General features: G+C 44.8%; 1 protein-coding gene across 1 annotated transcript in view; it reads left to right on the top strand.

Moving 5' to 3' along the window:
• The window catches only part of LOC115142499 (testis-expressed protein 264 homolog), a 79,104-nt gene extending 63,394 nt beyond the window's left edge, over positions 1 to 15,710 (top strand). Inside the window, exon 5 of the mRNA XM_065021854.1 lies at positions 14,882 to 15,710. Within this exon, the coding sequence (XP_064877926.1) occupies positions 14,882 to 15,186 (305 nt within the window). The 3' untranslated portion in view covers positions 15,187 to 15,710. The remainder of the gene's footprint in view (positions 1 to 14,881) is intronic.
• Positions 15,711 to 22,762: the final 7,052 nt, after the last annotated feature.

Raw genomic sequence — 22,762 nt, 5'->3', positions numbered from 1 at the left:
AACGTTACTCCAGCCACAAGGTAAGGGAGGGGAGGCAGCCTGGTCCTGGCCTAGAGGCACGAAACGGGGCGGGGCACAGTGTGGTGGGCTGGTTATGGACCTACAGGCACGCAGCGGGGCGGGGCACAGTGTGATGGGCTGGTTATGGACCTACAGTCACGCAGCGGGGTGGGGCACAGTGTGATGGGCTGGTTATGGACCTACAGGCACGCAGCGGGGTGGGGCACAGTGTGGTGGGCTGGTTATGGACCTACAGGCACGCAGCGGGGCGGGGCACAGTGTGATGGGCTGGTTATGGACCTACAGTCACGCAGCGGGGTGGGGCACAGTGTGATGGGCTGGTTATGGACCTACAGGCACGCAGCGGGGTGGGGCACAGTGTGGTGGGCTGGTTATGGACCTACAGGCACGCAGCGGGGCGGGGCACAGTGTGATGGGCTGGTTATGGACCTACAGGCACGCAGCGGGGCGGGGCACAGTGTGATGGGCTGGTTATGGACCTACAGTCACGCAGCGGGGCGGGGCACAGCGTGGTGGGATGGTTATGGACCTACAGTCACGCAGCGGGGTGGGGCACAGCGTGATGGGCTGGTTATGGACCTACAGGCACGTAGTGGGGCGGGGCACTGCGTGGTGGGCTGGGTATGGACCTACAGTCACGTAGCGGGGTGGGGCACAGCGTGATGGGCTGGTTATGGACCTACAGGCACGTAGTGGGGCGGGGCACTGCGTGGTGGGCTGGGTATGGACCTACAGTCACGTAGCGGGGTGGGGCACAGCGTGATGGGCTGGTTATGGACCTACAGGCACGTAGCGGGGCGGGGCACAGCGTGATGGGCTGGGTATGGACCTACAGGCACGCAGCGGGGCGGGGCACAGCGTGGTGGGCTGGTTATGGACCTACAGGCACGAAACGGGGTGGGGCACAGCGTGGTGGGCTGAGTGATGGACCTACAGCAGGTGTGTGTTGGGGGGTGGACAGATGTTGTGTGTGTAAATGCATTGAGAGTTGGTGATAGAAAACCTGAGGGTGAAATGTGTGTGCAGGCAGGAATATCCATCTAAACATTTATATGTGTGGTTGTGAAAACCTGTGCACATTGGGGGGTGACTACAAACTGAGAGGGAAATATAATTGTTGCGGCTGCAGCGTTTCGCCAATGTTGTAGCCCATAGCAGGGCCATGCTGTGTTGATGTGATCTAAGAGAACAGAGGAAGAGAGCAGTAACAGGGGTGTGTGTGTGTGGGGGTGCATGTGTGCATGCGCACAGAGTAGCAGTGGGATGTTGTGTGTGTGGACCCTCTCAATGTTTGATGACCTGTCCTCTCTCACTGTGAGGAATCACATTTTCCAGCCTAATACACCAGTGGGACATCAGTTCTGCACACACATGCACATACACACACATACACATACACACACATACACACACACATGCATACAGTGGGCAAAAAAGTATTTAGTCAGCCACCAATTGTGCAAGTTCTCCCACTTAAAAAGATGAGAGAGGCCTGTAATTTTCATCATAGGTACACTTCAACTATGACAGACAAAATGAGGGGGAAAAAATCCAGAAAATCACATTGTAGGATTTTTTATGAATTTATTTGCAAATTATGGTGGAAAATAAGTATTTGGTCACCTACAAACAAGCAAGATTTCTGGCTCTCACAGACCTGTAACTTCTTCTTTAAGAGGCTCCTCTGTCCTCCAATCGTTACCTGTATTAATGGCACCGGTTTGAACTTGTTATCAGTATAAAAGACACCTGTCCACAACCTCAGTCACACTCCAAACTCCACTATGGCCAAGACCAAAGAGCTGTCAAAGGACACCAGAAACAAAATTGTAGACCTGCACCAGGCTGGGAAGACTGAATCTGCAATAGGTAAGCAGCTTGGTTTGAAGAAATCAACTGTGGGAGCAATTATTAGGAAATGGAAGACATACAAGACCACTGATAATCTCCCTCTATCTGGGGCTCCACGCAAGATCTCACCCCGTGGGGTCAAAATGATCACAAGAACGGTGAGCAAAAATCCCAGAACCACACGGGGGGACCTAGTGAATGACCTGCAGAGAGCTGGGACCAAAGTAACAAAGCCTACCATCAGTAACACACTACGCCGCCAGGGACTCAAATCCTGCAGTGCCAGACGTGTTCCCCTGCTTAAGCCAGTACATGTCCAGGCCCGTCTGAAGTTTGCTAGAGGGCATTTGGATGATCCAGAAGAAGATTGGGAGAATGTCAGATGAAACCAAAATATAACTTCTTGGTAAAAACTCAACTTGTCGTGTTTGGGGGACAAAGAATGCTGAGTTGCATCCAAAGAACACCATACCTACTGTGAAGCATGGGGGTGGAAACATTTGGGGCTGTTTTTCTGCAAAGGGACCAGGACGACTGATCCGTGTAAAGGAAAGAATGAATGGGGCCATGTATCATGAGATTTTGAGTGAAAACCTCCTTCCATCAGCCAGGGCATTGAAGATGAAACGTGGCTGGGTCTTTCAGCATGACAATGATCCTAAACACACCGCCCGGGAAACGAAGGAGTGGCTTCGTAAGAAGCATTTCAAGATCCTGGAGTGGCCTAGCCAGTCTCCAGATCTCAACCCCATAGAAAATCTTTGGAGGGAGTTGAAAGTCCGTGTTGCCCAGCAACAGCCCCAAAACATCACTGGTCTAGAGGAGATCTGCATGGACCAATGGGCCAAAATCCCAGCAACAGTGTGTGAAAACCTTGTGAAGACTTACAGAAAACGTTTGACCTCTGTCATTGCCAACACAGGGTATATAACAAAGTATTGAGATAGACTTTTGTTATTGACCAAATACTTATTTTCCACCATAATTTTCAAATAAATTCATTAAAAATCCTACAATGTGATTTTCTGGATTTTTTTTCTCTCATTTTGTCTGTTATAGTTGAAGTGTACCTATGATGAAAATTACAGGGCTCTCCCTTTGGTCGTCTTTCATTCCAGTTCTCTGCTGCCCATGACTGGAACCCATCACGCTGTGCCCACATCTCCCTCACTAGCTTTAAGCACCAGCTGTCAGAGCAGCTTACAGATCACTGCACCTGTACATAGCCCATCTGTAAACAGCCCATCTGTCTACCTACCTCATCCCCATACAGTATTCATTTATTTATCTTGCTCCTTTGCACCCTAGTGTCTCTACCTGCACATTCATCTTCTGCCGATCTACCATTCCAGTGTTTAATTGCTATATTGTAACTACTTCGCCCCCATGGCCTATTTATTTCCTTAACTTACCTCATTTTCACTCACTGTATATAGACTTTTTGTTTTCTTTTGTTCTACTGTATTATTGACTGTATGTTTTATTTATTCCATGTGTAACTCTGTTGTTGTATGTGTCGAAATGCTACGCTTTATCTTGGCCAGGTCACAGTTGCAAATGAGAACTTGTTCTCAACTAGCCTACCTGGTTAAATAAAGGTGAAATAAAATAAAAAAATATACACGCACACACACAGATGACACCACACACATACACTTTATTTTGCGTTCAGTCACTAATACCTTCACCTCAACTTTCCACCACGTACAGACACACATAGACACACAAATACAGGAGAGTAGAGCAGTGTGACAGTATGTCTGTGGTAGGAAGACTTAGCCCATACAGGCTGTGAGAAACTGGGCTGAGGCAAAGCTTTCCTCTAAAGCCAGCCTTATCAAATTTGTTTATACAGCCCTTCGTACATCAGCTGATATCTCAAAGTGCTGTACAGAAACCCAGCCTAAAACCCCAAACAGCAAGCAATGCAGGTTTAAGCTTGTTGGCTAGGAAAAACTCCCTAGAAAGGCCAAAACCTAGGAAGAACTTTAGAGAGGAACCAGGCTATGAGGGGTGGCCAGTCCTCTTCTGGCTGTGCCGGGTGGAGATTATAACAGAACATGGCCAAGATGTTCAAATGTTCATAAATGACTAGCATGGTCAAATAATAGGTCTGGGACAGGTAGCACGTCCGATGAACTGGTCAGGATTCCATAGTCGCAGGCAGAACAGTTGAAACTGGAGCAGCAGCACGGCCAGGTGGACTGGGGACAGCAAGGAGTCATCTTGCCAGGTAGTCCTGAGGCATGGTCCTAGGGCTCAGGTCCTCCGAGAGAGAGAAAGAGAGAATTAGAGAGAGCATACTTAAATTCACACAGGACACCGGATAAGACCGGAGAAGTACTCCAGATATAACAAACTGACCCTAGCCCCCCGACACATAAACTACTGCAGCATAAATACTGGAAGCTGAGACGGGAGGGGTCAGGAGACACTGTGGCCCCATCCGATGATACCCCCGGACAGGGCCAAACAGGAAGGATATAACCCCACCCACTTTGCCAAAGCACAGCCCCCACACCACTATAGGGATGTCTTCAACTACCAACTTACCATTCTGAGGCAAGGCCGAGTGTAGCCCACAAAGATCTCCGCCACGGCACAACCAAAGGGGGGATGCCAACCCCGACAGGAAGATCACATCAGCGACTCAACCCACTCAAGTGACGCACCCCTCCTTGGGACGGCTTGAAAGAGCACCAGTAAGCCAGTGACTCAGCCCCTGTAATAGGGTTAGAGGCAGAGAATCCCAGTGGAAAGAGGGGAACCGGCCAGGCAGAGACAGCAAGGGCGGTTCGTTGCTCCAGAGCCTTTCCGTTCACCTTCACACTCCTGAGGCAGACTACACTCAATCAAATGACCCACTGAAGAGATGAGTCTTCAGTAATGACTTAAAGGTTGAGACCGAGTCTGCGTCTCTCACATGGGTAGGCAGACCATTCCATAAAAATGGAGCTCTATAGGAGAACACCCTGCCTCCAGCTGTTTGCTTAGAAATTCTAGGGACAATTAGGAGGCCTTCGTCTTGTGACCGAAGCGTACATGTAGGTATGTAAGGCAGGACCAATTCAGAGAGATAGGTAGGAGCAAGCCCATGTAATGCTTTGTAGGTTAGCAGTAAAACTTTGAAATCAGTGTAGGGAGGCTAGCACTGGAGTAATATGATAATTTTTTTTGGTTCTAGTCAGGATTCTAGCAGCCGTATTTAGCACTAACTGAAGTTTATTTAGTGCTTTATCCGGGTAGCCAGAAAGTAGAGCATTGCAGTAGTCTAAGCTAGAAGTGACAAAAGCATGTATTAATTTTTCTGCATCATTTTTAGACAGAAAGTTTCTGATTTTTGCAATGTTACGTAGATGGAAAAAAGCTGTCCTTGAAATGGTCTTGATATGTTCTTCAAAAGAAAGATCAGGGTCCAGAGTAACGCCGAGGTCCTTCACAGTTTTATTTGAGACGACTGTACAACCATTAGGATTAATTGTCAGATTCAACAGAAGATCTCTTTGTTTCTTGGGACCTAGAACAAGCATCTCTGTTTTGTCCGAGTTTAAAAGTAGAACGTTTGCAGCCATCCACTTCCTTATGTCTGAAATACAGGCTTCTAGCGAGGGCAATTTTGGGGCTTCACCATGTTTCATTGAAATGTACAGCTGTGTGTCATCCGCATAGCAGTGAGTTAACATTACGCTTTTGAATGACATCCCCAATAGGTAAAATATATAATGAAAACAATTGTGGTCCTAAAACGGAACCTTGAGGAACACTGAAATTTACAGTTGATTTGTCAGAGGACAAACCATTCACAGAAACAAACTGATATCTTTCCGACAGATAAGATCTAAACCAGGCCAGAACTTGTCTGTGTAGACAATTTTGGGTTTCCAATCTCTCCAAAAGAATGTGGTGATCGATGGTTTCAAAAGCAGCACTAAGGCCTAGGAGCACGAGGACAGATGCAGTGCCTCGGTCTGATGCCATTAAAAGGTCATTTACCACCTTCACAAGTGCAGTCTCAGTGCTATGATGGGGTCTAAAGCATTTCGTACACTTTGTTTGTCTTCAGGAAGGCAGTGTGTTGCTGCGCAACAGCCTTTTCTAACATTTTTGAGAGGAATGGAAGATTCGATATAGGCCGATTAGTTTTTATATTTTCTGGGTCAAGGTTTGGCTTTTTCAAGAGAGGCTTTATTACTGCCACTTTTAGTGAGTTTGGTACACATCCGGTGGATAGAGAGCCGTTTATTATGTTCAACATCGGAGAGCCAAGCACAGGAAGCAGCTCTTTCAGTAGTTTAGTTGGAATAGGGTCCAGTATGCAGCTTGAAGGTTTAGAGGCCATGATTATTTTCATCATTGTGTCAAGAGATATAGTACTAAAACACAAGTGTCTCTCTTGATCCTAGGTCCTGGCAGAGTTGTGCAGACTCGGGACAACTGAGCTTTGAAGGAATACGCAGATTTAAAGAGGAGTCCGTAATTTGCTTTCTAATAATCATGATCTTTTCTTCAAAGAAGTTCATGAATTTATTACTGCTGAAGTGGAAGCCATTCTCTCTTGGGGAATGCTGCTTTTTAGTTAGCTTTGCGACAGTATCAAAAATAAATTTCGGATTGTTCTTATTTTCCTCAATTAAGTTGGAAAAATAGGATGATCGAGCAGCAGTAAGGGCTCTTCGATACTGCACGGTACTGTCTGGTGTGGTGCCATTTCCGTTCAAATTTTCTAGAAGCTTACTTCAGAGCTCGGGTATTTTCTGTATACCAGGGAGGTAGTTTCTTTTGAGAATTGTTTTTAGGGGTGCAACTGCATCTAGGGTGTTGCGCAAGTTTAAATTGAGTTCCTCAGTTAGGTGGTCAACTGATTTTTGTCCTCTGACGTCCTTGGGTAGGCAGAGGGAGTCTGGAAGGGCATCAAGGAATCTTTGTGTTGTCTGTGAATTTATAGCACGACTATTGATGCTCCTTGGTTGGGGTCTGAGCAGATTACATGTTGCAATTGCAAACGTAATAAAATGGTGGTCCGATAGTCCAGGATTATGAGGAAAAACATTAAGATCCACAACATATATTCCATGGGACAAAACTAGGTCCAGAGTATGACTGTGACAGTGAGTAGGTCCAGAGACGTGTTGGACAAAACCCACTGAGTCGATGATGGCTCCGAAAGCCTTTTGGAGTGGGTCTGGAGACTTTTCCATGTGAATATTAAAGTCACCAAAAATGTGTATATTATCTGCTATGACTACAAGGTCCGATTAGGAATTCAGGGAACTCAATGAGGAACGCTCTATATGGCCCAGGAGGCCTGTAAACAGTAGCTATAAAAAGTGCTTGAGTAGGCTGCATAGATTTTATGACTAGAAGCTCAAAAGACGAAAACTTCATTATTTGTTTTTTAAATTGAAATTTGCTATCGTAAATGTTAGCAACACCTCCGCCTTTGTGGGATGCACGGGGGATATGGTCACTAGTGTAGCCAGGAGGTGAGGCCTCATTTAACACAGTAAATTCATCAGGCTTAAGCCATGTTTCAGTCAGGCCAATCACATCAAGATTATGATCAGTGATTAGTTCATTGACTATAATTGCCTTTGAAGTAAGGGATCTAACATTAAGTAGCTCTATTTTGAGATGTGAGGTATCACGATCTCTTTCAATAATGACAGGAATGGAGGAGGTCTTTATCCTAGTGAGATTGCTAAAGCGAACAGTATCATCACACACACCCTTACACACACACTTACACTTACACAGAGACAAACTGGGACTTGGACCCAGTTATCTAACTGATCTAACTGCACAACAAAAGTCCTCCAAGGCAAGCACAGTGACTGGGACTTCAGCTGGGAATAACTCAACACCCTTCTGTCTACACGACTCAGGATCTTCAGTAGGAGATTGGGATGTAAAATGGGCAACACAGACACACGCACGCACGCACGCACGCGCACACAAGCATGTGCACACACACCCATGACACTCATGGCAACCAGAAGATGTAATCTCTCTCTCTCTGTCCCCTCCACACATGGCTGCAGACCTACTGAATGTTGAGTAGCAGTGACAAATCCTGCTCCTCTCTATTCCCTGTGTCCCCGGCTGACGGTGTGTGTGATGATACTGTGACAGGTACCCATGGTCCTATCACTGACTGGTCTCATCTCACAGAGGTCAGAGGAACACAAGGAGCCTTCTCGCCCCCTGTATTTGTGACAGGGCCAGCCAACTCCACAACAGTCACCCTTTCCTCTCTATTCCCTGTGTCCCGGCTGACGGTGTGTGTGATGATACTGTGACAGGTACCCATGGTCCTATCACTGACTGGTCTCATCTCACAGAGGTCAGAGGAACACAAGGAGCCTTCTCGCCCCCTGTATTTGTGACAGGGCCAGCCAACTCCACAACAGTCACCCTTTCCTCTCTATTCCCTGTGTCCCCGGCTGACGGTGTGTGTGATGATACTGTGACAGGTACCCATGGTCCTATCACTGACTGGTCTCATCTCACAGAGGTCAGAGGAACACAAGGAGCCTTCTCGCCCCATGTATTTGTGACAGGGCCAGCCATCTCCACAACAGTCACCCTTTCCTCTCTATTCCCTGTGTCCCCGGCTGACGGTGTGTGTGATGATACTGTGACAGGTACCCATGGTCCTATCACTGACTGGTCTCATCTCACAGAGGTCAGAGGAACACAAGGAGCCTTCTCGTCCCCTGTATTTGTGACAGGGCCAGCCAACTCCACAACAGTCACCCTTTCCTCTCTGTCTTTCACTAACATGTAAGGGTGCACTGAAGAGTGGGTGGATATGGTATGGATTTGCACTTGCATTTTCCTGCTAGTTTCTTTTCATCGTTTCTGACATATAGCTGTGCTAGCCTGTATCTCACTGCTCAGTATTGCCTATGGCTTTTTGAGAATGCTTTTAAAAAATATTTTGGAGAAAGCACATTAAATGGTAACAAGATAAAAGTTCCACACAATATTTCACATACTCTATAAGCAAGTAGCAATAATGGATCGATTATAGTTATGAAGGGTGGGAAGACTAGCCTGAAGGCACCACTGAACGTTTCCTCTCAGTGTTCCTCTCTCTCTGTCTGTGTGTGTGTGTGTGTGTGTGTGTGTGTGTGTGCGCACTGTTCACTGTCAGATTTCAGTTTCCACTACCTTCTATCCATCACATGTAAATTAGTCTAGTATGAATTAAACAGTGACAGCTCTTGGCTAGATTTCAGTTGCACTGCAATGAGGCAGTTTTATTCAGAAAAACATTGGTTGGGAGTTTGTGTCTGTGTGTACAGCACATTTTTTCAGCTTAGCTTTGTTTCATAGCTATTTACTATAATTTTACTCATGTCGCCAAGTGTAGGCTAACTGAAGTCACAGAGGAGGAAATGGTATTGACTTATTGTCCTGACAGTGTTGTTTGGTGTCATTTTATTAGTTGCACATTGGTCAATTTGGAATGATATGGAAAGAGATAGACAGGTGGTAAACCCTTTAACATTAACTGCTGTCAACAGCTCAGTCTTTGGTGAGTTTGACATTTCCTATCAGCTTCAACTTCATCTCTGTCTCTCTACTTCTCTCGGTCTCTATCTTTCTCATTCTGTTCATCTGCAGTCTCTGTCTTTTTCTCTTGGTCTCCCTCTCCCTCTTTGTCCTTGGGTGATGTGTGTGTGTGCGTGCGTGCGTGTGTGAGCGAGCGTGAGCCACTGTGACAGAATGAGATAAATTAACATTAGGACAGACATGATCCTTCCTATCTGCTATTAGGTACACAAACCAAACCATCTGCTGCAAAAACACTGACATAGACACTAAAAACTGAAATGCAAAAAGATTTGTGTTGTATTTATCACTTAGAAATGCTGAGTTTGAAGTGTCCCTTCTTGAGCTTATGCCCAACACTCATACAGAGAGTGATATATACATGTTTTCAGTGCAGTGTTCGTACAAAATTGTTTCTCAGGTCTGAAATGTATATCATAATTTCTGTTAATATAATTTATTAGGCACAGTTTTAAAATATTTGATCAATCACATAATAATGGTACATATCAGCCAGGATCAGAATATGACATTTTAGCGTGTCAATACAGTATGTGCACATATCACCTGCATGTGTGCGAGTGGGCCATTGCTCAAGGAGAGACTACAGTTAGACATTTTAGCAGCAGGCAGGCCAAGCCTATAAAATATGATAGAAACAGACTAACTAGGTAGCTAATTCAAAACATATATTGTAGCCTGGCTAGTTATCCCTCTAGTTAACTGTTTAGCTATTATTAGCATGTTTTCATGTTTTTGTCAAAAATCTTCCACCGACACTCGCAAATAAGGTCATATAAAGTTGATGTACACAGACGTGGGCTGCCCAGTGACACGAGCCTACCAGATGAGCTAAATCACTTCTATGCTCGCTTCGAGGCAAGCAACACTGAGGCATGCATGAGAGCATCAGCTGTTCCAGGTGACTGTGTGATCACGTTCTCCGTAGGCGACGTGAGTAAGACCTTTAAACAGGTCAACATACACAAGGCTGCGGGGCCAGATGGATTACCAGGACGTGTGCTCCGGGCATGTGCTCACCAACTGACAGGTGTCTTCACTGACATTTTCAACATATCCCTGATTAGGTATGGACAGGTGTCTTTTACACTGATAACAAGTTCAAACAGGTGCCATTAATACAGGTAATGAGTGGAGGACAGAGGAGCCTCTTAAAGAAGAAGTTACAGGTCTGTGAGAGCCAGAAATCTTGCTTGTTTGTAGGTGACCAAATACTTATTTTCCACCATAATTTACAAATAAATTCATTAAAAATCCTACAATGTGATTTTCTGGAGAGAAAAAAATCTAATTTTGTCTGTCATAGTTGAAGTGTACCTATGATGAAAATTACAGGCCGCTCTCATCTTTTTAAGTGGGAGAACTTGCACAAGTGGTGGCTGACCACCTTCTAGCACCTGGAATTGTGATACAGTGAAATAATCTGTCTGTAAACAATTGTTACTGTGTCATGCACACAGTAGATGTCCTAACCGACTTGCCAAAACTATAGTTTGTCAAGAAATTTGTGGATCTGGAGCCCCAGATCGAGGGAGATTATCAGTGGTCTTGTATATCTTCCATTTCCTAATAATTGCTCCCACAGTTGATTTCTTCAAACCAAGCTGCTTACCTATTGCAGATTCAGTCTTCCCAGCCTGGTTCAGGTCTACAATTTTGTTTCTGGTGTCCTTTGACAGCTCTTTGGTCTTGGCCATAGTGGAGTTTGGAGTGTGACTGTTTGAGGTTGTGGACAGGTGTCTTTTATACTAATAACAAGTTCAAACAGGTTCCATTAATACAGGTAACGAGTGGAGGACAGAGGAGCCTCTTAAAGAAGAAGTTAGAGGTCTGTGGGAGCCAGAAATCTTGCTTGTTTGTAGGTGACCAAATACTTATTTTCCACCATAATTTGCAAATAAATTCATTAAAAATCCTACAATGTGATTTTTTCAATATTTTTTTTCTTTTTTTTCTGATTTTGTCTGTCATAGTTGAAGTGTAGCTACGATGAAAGTTACAGGCCTCTCTCATCTTTTTAAGTGGGAGAACTTGCACAATTGGTGGCTGACTAAATACTTTTTTGCCCCCACTGTACACTAAGTTGACTGTGCCTTTAAACAGCTTGGAAAATTCCAGAAAATGATGTCATGGCTTTAGAAGCTTCTGATAGGCTAATTTACATAATTTGAGTCATTTGGAGGTGTAGCTATGGATGTATTTCAAGGCCTAGCTTCAAACTCAGTGTCTCTTTGCTTGACATCATGGGAAAATCAAAAGAAATCAGCCAAGACCTCAGAAAAAAAGTGTAGACCTCCACAAATCTGGTTCATCCTTGGGAGCAATTTCCAAATGCCTGAAGGTACCACGTTCATCTGTACAAACAATAGTATGCAAGTATGAACACCATGGGACCACGCAGCCGTCATATCTCTCAGGAAGGAGACGCGTTTTGTCTCCTAGAGAAGAACATACTTTGGTACAAAAAGTGCAAATCAATCCCAGAACAACAGCAAAGGACCTTGTGAAGATGCTGGAGGAAACAGGTACAAAAGTATCTATATCCACAGTAAAACAAGTCCTATATTGACATAACCTGAAATGCCGTTCAGCAAGGAAGAAACCACTGCTCCAAAAGCACCATTAAAAAAAGCCAGACTACGGTTTGCAACTGCACATGGGGACAAAGATCATACTTTTTGGAGAAATGTCCTCTGGTCTGATGAAACAAAAATAGAACTGTTTGGCCATAATGACCATCGTTATGTGTGGAGGAAAAAGGGGGAGGCTTGCAAGCCGGAGAACACCATCCCAACCGTGAAGCACGGGGTGGCAGCATCATGTTGTTGGGGTGCTTTGCTGCAGAAGGGGCTGGTGCACTTCACAAAATAGATGTCAACATGAGGCAGGAAAATTATGTGGATATATTGATGCAACATCTCAAGTCATCAGTAAGTAAAAGCTTGGTCGCAAATGGGTCTCCCAAATGGACAATGACCCCGAGCAAAGTTGTGGCAAAAATGGCTTAAGGACAACAAAGTCGGGGTATTGGAGTGGCCATCACAAAGCCCTGACCTCAATCCTATAGAACATTTGTGGGCAGAACTGAAAAAGTGTGTGCGAGCAAGGAGGCCTACAAACCTGACTCAGTTACACCAGCTCTGTCAGGAGGAATGGGCCAAAATTCACCCAACTTATTGTGGGAAGCTTGTGGAAGGCTACCCAAAACGTTTGACCCAAGTTAAACTATTTAAAGGCAATGCTACCAAATGGTAATTGGGTGTATGTAAACGTCTGACCCACTGGGAATGTGATGAAAGTAGTAAAAGCTGAAATAAATCATTCTCTCTACTATTATTCTGACATTTCACATTCTTAAAATAAAGTGGTGATCCTAACTGACCTAAAACAGGGAATTTTACTATGATTAAATGTGAGGAATTGTGAAAACGGAGTTAAAATATATTTGGCAAGGGTGTATGTAAACATCCGATTTCAACTGTATATAGGTTCAGAACTTTTGTGAAATAGCACAGTTACAAATGGAAATCAAACTGGATGGCCAGGACTAAAAGTAGAGGAAGACCAGGACTAAAAACAAACCAATTATAACTATTGTATGTAATGAATACTCCGTGAGAAAAAAGGTGTAGATTCACGCACAGAGCGCGGCAGGTGTCTATTTCGCATTCGCAGAAGGCAGGAATCGTGGTCACAGGCAGACAATGGTCATACACAGGTAGGCAAACAGGCAGGTGAATCAAAACTAGGACTGATGGCTATAACTGGTTCTCACAAACAAACTAGGGAAAGGCTTAGAGTCTAAATGAATACCTCAAATGCACAAACTGAATTAACTGAACTAAATAAGGAGCTGATGAGCCCAGGTGTGGAACTAACATCAATGAACAAAAATGAAAGACAGGGCTACGTTCAAGAACACAACGAAACAGAACACAAGGTTGTCTTGTAAAAATAAAATACAGCACCTTACATTGTTAAATAGATTGTCTGGTAGGTAGGTAGGTAGGTAGGTAGGTAGGTAGGTAGGTAGGTAGGTAGGTAGGTAGGTAGGTAGGTAGGTAGGTAGGTAGGTAGGTAGGTATTGGAAATTATGTAGACAATTACATTGATGGTTCAACAATCTATCCGCAGTATTAAAGCTGATCCACCCCCTACATAAAAAAAATGTTTAAATGAGGTGCTCAACTAGACCTTGGTTAATCCTCAGTCTGACGAGATACTGGTTGTGCAGGCTTTTGATCCAGCCTTGCTCAAACACATCAGAGCCACATTTACAGTGCATTCGGAAAGTATTCAGACTCTTTACTCAGTACTTTGTCTTTGTCTTCTTGGATATGACGCTACAAGCTTGGCACACCTGTATTTGGGGAGTTTCTCCCATTCTTCTCTGCAGATCCTCTCAAGCTTTGTCAGGTTGGATGGGGAGCGTCGCTGCACAGCTATTAACAGGTCTCTTCAGAGATGTTAGATCAGGTTCAAGTCCGGGCTCTGTCTTGGCCTCTCAAGAACATTCAGAGACTTGTCCCAAAGCCACTCCTGCATTGTCTTGGCTGTGTGCATAGGGTCATTGTCCAGTTGAAAGGTGAACCTCCGCCCCAATCTGAGGTCCTGAGAGCTCTGGAGCAGGTTTTCATCAAGGATCTCTCTACTTTTCTCCTTTCATCTTTGCCTTGGTCCTGACTAGTCTCCCAGTCCCTGGCACTGAAAAACATCGCCAAAGCATGATTCTGCCACCACCATGCTTCACCGTAGGGATTCATCAGACCAGATAATCTTGTTTCTCATGGTCTGAGAGTCTTTAGGAGCCATTTGGCAAACTGCAAGTGGGCTGTCATGTGCCTTTTACTGAGGAGTGGCTTTCGTCTGGCCACTCAAATCAAATGTTAATTGTCACATACACATGGTTAGCAAATGCTAATGCAAGTGTAGTGAAATGCTTGTGCTTCTGGTTCCGACAGTGCAGTCAAATCTAACAAGTAATCTAACAGTTCTCCAACAACTACCTAATACACACAAATCTAAAGGGGGGTGAATGAGAATATGTACATATAAATATATGGATGAGCGATGGCCGAGTGGCATAGGCAAGGTGCAGTAGATGGTATAAAATACAGCATATACATATGATATGAGTAATGTAAGATATGTAAACATTATTAAAGTGGCATTGTTTAAAGTGTCTTATATGTCCGTCTATATGTATTGTCTATCTATCTATTTATCTGTCTATCTAGCTCTCGTCTGTCTGTGTCTGTCTGTGTCTGTTGATTCACATATGTTATATGCTCATCATTTTCATTCATTCTGCTTAGTAACACAGTGCCAACAAAAAGGTATGCATTCTCTTTAGTCTTACCTGTTCTCCCCATGTCTTTTTCTCCCTAAGCGTGGCCTCTAACTATTCTTACTTTCTCTCTCCCTGTCTCACTAGGTGCGGACTCCAATAGTGAGTGCAGTTCAGGGAGTGGTGTTTTCCTGTCAGACAGCAGAGAGACCTCCCTAGCCCCATCCAGCGTCCCCTCCCTGATCCGACACTACAGAGGAGGAACAGGAGGAGGAGGAGGTGAAGACCGCAGTGACAGGAGCTCCAGCTCCTCCTCCTTTGAGGAGTTGGACATGGAACTCCCAGATGGACAGGAGGAAGCAGGGACAGAGCAAGCTAGCGACGCCCCCGGCAACAAGCACCTAGAGACAACCACAGAGGAGAGAGGGGTTGTAGCCGGGGGGGAGGAGTGAGGGGATGAAGTGGAGGAGAAGAAGAAGTGGAGGTTGGGGGAGGAGGAGAGATTATAATGTGCCGTTTTCTATGGCTCTTTTTCAATTAGTCTTTTTTTGATTCCTCCCATTTTGCACTTCCTCCTCCAATATGGTTGAGGTGAGGAAATGGGATGCAGGGAATCACAGAAAGACTTATTGAGATAGAGTCATTGTGTCTTCCTACAAGTAGAGTTTTTTTACATTCCCAAACCTATTTTAAGGTGATGAGTTAGTCTGATGAGTGTGTTGTGTTGAGCTGTTGGTCAGGCAGAGTTCCAAAGGGAAAATTATTTCCTTCTTTCTGTCCTACTGTTGGTTGGCTGACAGAAAATAGCCTCTACTTGTAAAAAAAAATATCAGGTAACCTGAGTTTCTTGAAATTCATCTTTGTTTTTAAGTACTTCATTGATATGATAAGCATGGTGAACAAGTGTGTTTGGATGCATTTTAGATTTTTTTTTTACTTGATTGTTATGTTTTTACTATTAAAATTATAATTATCATCCCTTGTGACTGATGTTTTGACCTTCATCCTGTAATTGCAGTAAAACTGTAGTGTATGAATATTTGAGATGATCTTACTTTAGATTTTTATATAGTGTTTTTCTTTTGAGTAAGACAAAAACTATTTAGAATATGTTTGTTTGGGTATGTTTTTCCATACTGTTTATTTTTCCCATCCTTTCAATCTGACCAAACAACTTGAAATCTATAAAATCTGTATAAGTACTGTATAAGCCGGTTGGTTTGAGCCCTGAATGCTGAAAGCTGTGGTATATTAGACTGTATACCACGGGTATGACCAACAAAAAAAAAACTATTTACTGGTCTAATTAAGTTGGTAACCAGGTTATAATAGCAATAAGGCACCTCGGGGTGGGGGGTGGTATACCTAGTCAGTTGTACAACTGAAATGTTTCTTCCGCATTTAAACAAACTCTTCTGAATTAGAGAGGTGCGGGGGGCTGCCTTAATGGACATCCACATCATCGGCGCCACAGACTTGCTCAGGGGCAGAACAACAGATTTTTACCTTGTCAGCTCGTAACGGTTACTGGCCCAACGGTCCTACAAACCTGCTGCCCCATAAATGGCCAATATACCACAGCTAAGTGCTGTTCTGTTCTTCTGACGCAATGCAGAGTGCCTGGATACAGCCCATAGCCTTGGTATATTGGCCATTTAAATATGCCATGTTTTAAACTGGGTAATTTGGGTCCTGGCTGCTGATTGGCTGAAACAGAATTTCAGACGTGTGTATATAAGACAATATACCATAGTATGATGCAAAAATACTTGTTTATTGTTCTATTTATGTTGGCAACCAGTTTATAATAGCAATAGCAACTTGGGTTTGTTGTATATGCCAAGTATACCACACCCCCTCTGGCCTTATTGCTTAATTATATCCCGATGTCACAAGAATGTCAAAAAGATCATCAAGGACAACAACCCCCTGAGCCACTGCCTGTTCACCACGCTACCATCCAGAAGGCGAGGTCAGTACAGGTGCATCAAAGCTGGGGCCGAGAGACTGAAAAAAAGCTTTATCTTGCGGCCATCAGACTTTTAAATAGCCGTCACTAGCACATTAGAGGCTGCTGCCCTATATAGCCTTGGTTTCTCAAATGATTGCCTCGCCTGGTTCACCAACTACTTCTCTGATAGAGTTCAGTGTGTCAAATCGGAGGGCCTGTTGTCCGGACCTCTGGCAGTCCCACAGGGTTAAATTATTGGACCGACTCTCTTCTCTGTATACATCAATGATGTCGCTCTTGCTGCTGGTGAGTCACTGATCCACCTCTACGCAGATTACACCATTCTGTATACTTCTGGCCCTTCTTTGGACACTGTGTTAACAACCCTCCAGACGAGCTTCAATGCCATACAACTCGTTCCGTGGCCTCAATTGCTCTTAAATACAAGTAAAACTAAATGCATGCTCTTCAACCGATCGCTGCCTGCACCTGCCCGCCCGTCCAACATCACTACTCTGGACGGTTCTGACTTAGAATATGTGGACAACTACAAATACCTAGGTGTCTGGTTAGACTGTAAACTCTCCTTCCAGACTCACATCAAACATCTCCAATCCAAAGTTAAATCTAGAATTGGCTTCCTATTTCGCAACAAAGCATCCTTCACTCATGCTGCCAAACATACCCTTGTAAAACTGACCATCCTACCTATCCCCGACTTCGGCGATGTCATTTACAAAATAGCCTCCAATACCCTACTCAATCAATTGGATGCAGTCTATCACAGTGCCATCCGTTTTGTCACCAAAGCCCCATATATACTGCCCACCACTGCGACCTGTACACTCACGTTGGCTGGCCCTCGCTTCATACTTGTCGCCAAACCCACTAACTCCAGGTCATCTACAAGACCCTGCTAGGTAAAGTCCCCCCTTATCTCAGCTCACTGGTCACCATAGCAGCACCCACCTGTAGCACGCGCTCCAGCAGGTATATCTCTGTGGTCACCCCCAAAACCAATTATTCCTTTGGTCACCTCTCCTTCCAGTTCTCTGCTGCCAATGACTGGAGTGAATTGCAAAAATCTCTGAAGCTGGAGACCCACATCTCCCTCACTAGCTTTAAGCACCAGCTGTCAGAGCAGCTCACAGATTACTGCACCTGTACATAACCCATCTATAATTTAGCCCAAACAACTACCTCTCCCCCTACTTTATTTATTTATTTATTTATGCTCCTTTGCACCCCATTATTTCATTATTTCTTTGCACATTCTTCCACTGCAAATCTACCATTCCAGTGTTTTACTTGCTATATTGTATTTACTTTGCCACCATGGCCTTTTTTTGCCTTTACGTCCCTTCTCACCTAATTTGCTCACATTATATATAGACTTATTTTTCTACGGTATTATTGACTGTATGTTTGTTTTACTCCATGTGTAACTCTGTGTTGTTGTTTGTGTCCAACTGCTTTGCTTTATCTTGGCCAGGTCGCAATTGTAAATGAGAACTTGTTCTCAACTTGCCTACCAGGTTAAATAAAGGTGAAAAAAAATGTATATATATATACACAGACTTGAAATCACTGGCCACTTTAATAATGAAACACTAGCCACTTTAATAATGTTTACATATCTTGTATTACTCATCTCATCTCTGTAAAGTTGAAGTTTACATACACTTAGGTTGGAGTCATTAAAACTTGTTTTTCAACCACTGCAAACATTTTTTGTTAACAAACTATAGTTTTGGCAAGTCGGTTAGGACATCCACTTTGTGCATGACACAAGTCATTTTTCTAACAATTGTTTACAGACAGATTATTTCACTTATAATTCACTGTATCACAATCCCAGTGGGTCAGAAGTTTACATACACGAAATTGACTGCCTTTAAACCGATTGGAAAATTCCAGAAAATTATGTAATGTCTTTAGAAGCTTCTGATAGGCTAATTGACATCATTTGAGTCCATTGCTATGATATGCTCAGCTGTGAGTGAAAAAATTGGGAGAGATTAAGAAGGGAGGGGTGAGAAGGAAAGAGAGGGAGGAATTGGGAGTGTACAGATCACACAGAGGGATGTATACATCTGTAATTAAATAACTGGGAGACCAGAAATCAAAGTTTTATGCAAATGGTTATGCATATTCATGAGCAGCAGTGTTAAGGTATTTTCAAGCTCACACCATTTATTCCACTCTCAGATAGATGAATAATACAAGGCAGGCAGGGAAGAATCTCCCTGAGAATCTCCCTGAGTGTGCCTCAAATGGAACCCTATTCCCTACATAGAGCATTACTTTGACCAGGACACATAGCGTTCTGGTCAAAAGTAGTGCACTATGTAGGGAATAGGGTGTTGTTTGTTACACATTCCCTGTCTGCTTTAGTCCTGAATGGATGTCTTTCTAGACACAACCTTGTGGATGATACATTACTCACCATTTGTCAGCGTAGAGCACACTATTGTCATACAGTGGATATCATAAATATTCACCCCCCTTGGATTTCTTCATTTTATTATGTTACAAAGTGGGATTCAAATAGATTTATTTAATAGGCTTTTGTGAACAATCTACACAAAACACTAATATCAAAGTGGAAGTAAACAATCAGATTTTTTTTAAAGATTAGTGAAAAATAAAGCACGAATATACCCCCTGGGTCAATACTTAATTTTTTACAAATGTTATCATTTAGCAGACGCTCTTATCCATTGCGATTTACAGGAGCAATTAGGGTTAAAAGCCTTGCTTAAGGGCAAATTGACATTGTTCACCAAGTCGGCTCTGTCAAGATGTTGGGGATCATGATTAGACAGCAATTGTCAAGTCTTACCATAGATTTACAAGTAGATTTAAGTCAAAACTGTAACTTGGCCACTCAGGAACATTCACTGTCTTCATGGTAACCAACTTCAGTCTACATTTGGCCTTGTCTTGTAGGTTATTGTCCTGCTGAAAGGGGAATTCCTCCTCCAGTGTCTGGTGTAACGCAGACTGAAGCAGGTTTTCCTGTGCTTAATTCCATCCCATTTATTTTTATCCTGAAAAACTCCCCAGTCTGTGCCATAATCAAGCATACTCATACCATGATGCAGCCGCCACCATGCTTGAAAATGAAGAGGCAGTTACTCAGTGATGTGTTGTGTTGGACTTGCCCCACATATAAGGCTTTGCATTTAGGCCAGAAAGTGTATTGCTTTGCCAATGCGTATTTTTTGCAGTATTACTTTAGTGCCTTGTTGCATGCAGGATGCATGTTTTGGAATATATATTCTGTTTATTTGTATTCTTATTTCATTCTGTCATTTAGGTAATTATTGTGGAGTCACTACAATGTTGTTCATCCGTCCTCAGTTTTCACCCATCACAGCCATTGAAGTCCGTAGCTGTTTTAATATCACCAATGGCCTCATGGTGACATCCCTGAGCAGTTTCCTTCCTGTCCTGCAGCTCAGTTCAAAAGGACGACTGTATGTCAGATGTGTCTGGGTGGTTTAATGCATCATCCACAGCATAATTATTAACTTGACCATGCTTAAATTGATATTCAATGTCTGATATCTTATTGTTAACCATCTACCAATCACTGCCCTTCTTTATGAGACTTTTTAAAAGCTCCCTGGTTTTTGTAGTTGAATCTGTGCTGTAAATTTAATTATTGACTGTATGGTGGACAGAGGAAGGGATAGTCATTTAAAAAATGTCAACCCCTATGTCACGCCCTGGTCGAAGTATTTTGTGTTTTTCTTTATGTTTTGGTCAGGCCAGGGTGTGACATGGGTTTTTGTATGTGGTGTGTAGCTTAGTGGGATTGTAGCTTAGTGGGGTGTTCTGGGAGAGTCTATGGCTGTCTGAAGTGGTTCTCAATCAGAGGCAGGTGTTTACCGTTGTCTCTGATTGGGAACCATATTTAGGCAGCCATATTCTTTGGTTGTATTGTGGGTGATTGTCCTGTGTGTCTTGATATCCTTGTTAGAGGTTTGTAGACACATGTATAGGCTGTTTTCGTTTCGTTTATTGTTTTGTTGAGTTTGTGTGTTGATTCGTGTTAAGTTGTTTTATTAAACATGGATCGAAATCTACACGCTGCAGTTTGGTCCGACTCTCCTTCACCAGTAGAAAGCCGTTACAGAATCACCCACCACAGGACCAAGCAGCGTGTCAACAGGCAGGAGCCACAGGAGAAGCGACAGGTGCAGCAGGAGCAACAGCAGCAGCAGCAAAGGCAGCAGCAGGAGAAGCAACAGAAGCAGCAGCAGCAGTGGGAGAGGCTGCACTCTTTGGATAAATGGACTTGGGAGGAGATCCTTGACGGAAAAGGACCCTGGGCAGAGCCATGGATGGAATTGGAGCTGTCGGCGAAGCAGAGTGCTGAGTCTGAGAGTGTGGAGGATGTAGTGGACAGAGTAGAAAGAAAGCTGTTGGCGTGGCATAGTATGCACGACATACCAGTGCCAGTCCCGCCTGTCCGGCGCCGCTGCCGGAGCGTCCCGCCTGTCCGGCGCCGCTGCCGGAGCCTCCCGCCTGTCCGGCGCCGCTGCCGGAGCCTCCCGCCTGTCCGGCACCGCTGTCGGAGCGTCCCGCCTGTCCGGCGCCGCTGCCGGAGCGTCCCGCCTGTCCGGCGCTGTCAGAGCTACAATTGGCTCAGAACAGGGCAGCACGGCTGGCCCTTGGATGTACACAGAGAGCTAATATTAATAATATGTATGACCTCACCCTCTCACCTTCCCCCCCTACTCACAAGGCAGGCAATACGCTCGACCTCATCTTTACTAGATGCTGTTCCTCCACTAACCTCATTGCAACTCCCCTCCAAGTCTCCGACCACTACCTTGTATCCTTTTCCCTCTCGCTCTCATCCAACACTTCCCACACTGCCCCTACTCGGATGGTATCGCGCCGTCCCAACCTTCGCTCTCTCTCCCCCGCTACTCTCTCCTCTTCCATCCTATCATCTCTTCCCTCTGCTCAAACCTTCTCCAACCTATCTCCTGATTCTGCCTCCTCAACCCTCCTCTCCTCCCTTTCTGCATCCTTTGACTCTCTATGTCCCCTATCCTCCAGGCCGGCTCGGTCCTCCCCTCCCGCTCCGTGGCTCGACGACTCATTGCGAGCTCACAGAACAGGGCTCCGGGCAGCCGAGCGGAAATGGAGGAAAACTCGCCTCCCTGCGGACCTGGCATCCTTTCACTCCCTCCTCTCTACATTTTCCTCCTCTGTCTCTGCTGCTAAAGCCACTTTCTACCACTCTAAATTCCAAGCATCTGCCCCTCTAACCCTAGGAAGCTCTTTGCCACCTTCTCCTCCCTCTTGAATCCTCCTCCCCTCCCCCTCCTCCCTCTCTGCAGATGACTTCGTCAACCATTTTGAAAAGAAGGTCGACGACATCCGATCCTCGTTGCTAAGTCAAACGACCCGCTGGTTCTTCTCACACTGCCCTACCCTGTGCTCTGACCTCTTTCTCCCCTCTCTCTCCAGATGACATCTCGCGTCTTGTGACGGCCGGCCGCTCAACAACCTGCCCGCTTGACCCTATCCCCTCCTCTCTTCTCCAGACCATCTCCGGTGACCTTCTCCCTTACCTCACCTCGCTCATCAACTCATCCCTGACCGCTGGCTCGTCCCTCCCGTCTTCAAGAGAGCGAGAGTTGCACCCCTTCTGAAAAAACCTACACTCGATCCCTCCGATGTCAACAACTACAGACCAGTATCCCTTCTTTCTTTTCTCTCCAAAACTCTTGAACGTGCCGTCCTTGGCCAGCTCTCCCGCTATCTCTTTCAGAATGACCTTCTTGATCCAAATCAGTCAGGTTTCAAGACTAGTCATTCAACTGAGACTGCTCTTCTCTGTATCACGGAGGCGCTCCGCACTGCTAAAGCTAACTCTCTCTCCTCTGCTCTTATCCTTCTAGACCTATCGGCTGCCTTCGATACTGTGAACCATCAGATCCTCCTCTCCACCCTCTCCGAGTTGGGCATCTCCGGCGCGGCCCACGCTTGGATTGCGTCCTACCTGACAGGTCGCTCCTACCAGGTGGCGTGGCGAGAATCCGTCTCCTCACCACGTG

This window comes from Oncorhynchus nerka, linkage group LG2, assembly GCF_034236695.1.
Source record: "Oncorhynchus nerka isolate Pitt River linkage group LG2, Oner_Uvic_2.0, whole genome shotgun sequence".
NCBI classification, from domain to species: Eukaryota; Metazoa; Chordata; class Actinopteri; order Salmoniformes; family Salmonidae; genus Oncorhynchus; species Oncorhynchus nerka.
Note: the sequence above shows the minus strand (reverse complement) of the source record. Positions and strands in the feature narration are given on the sequence as shown.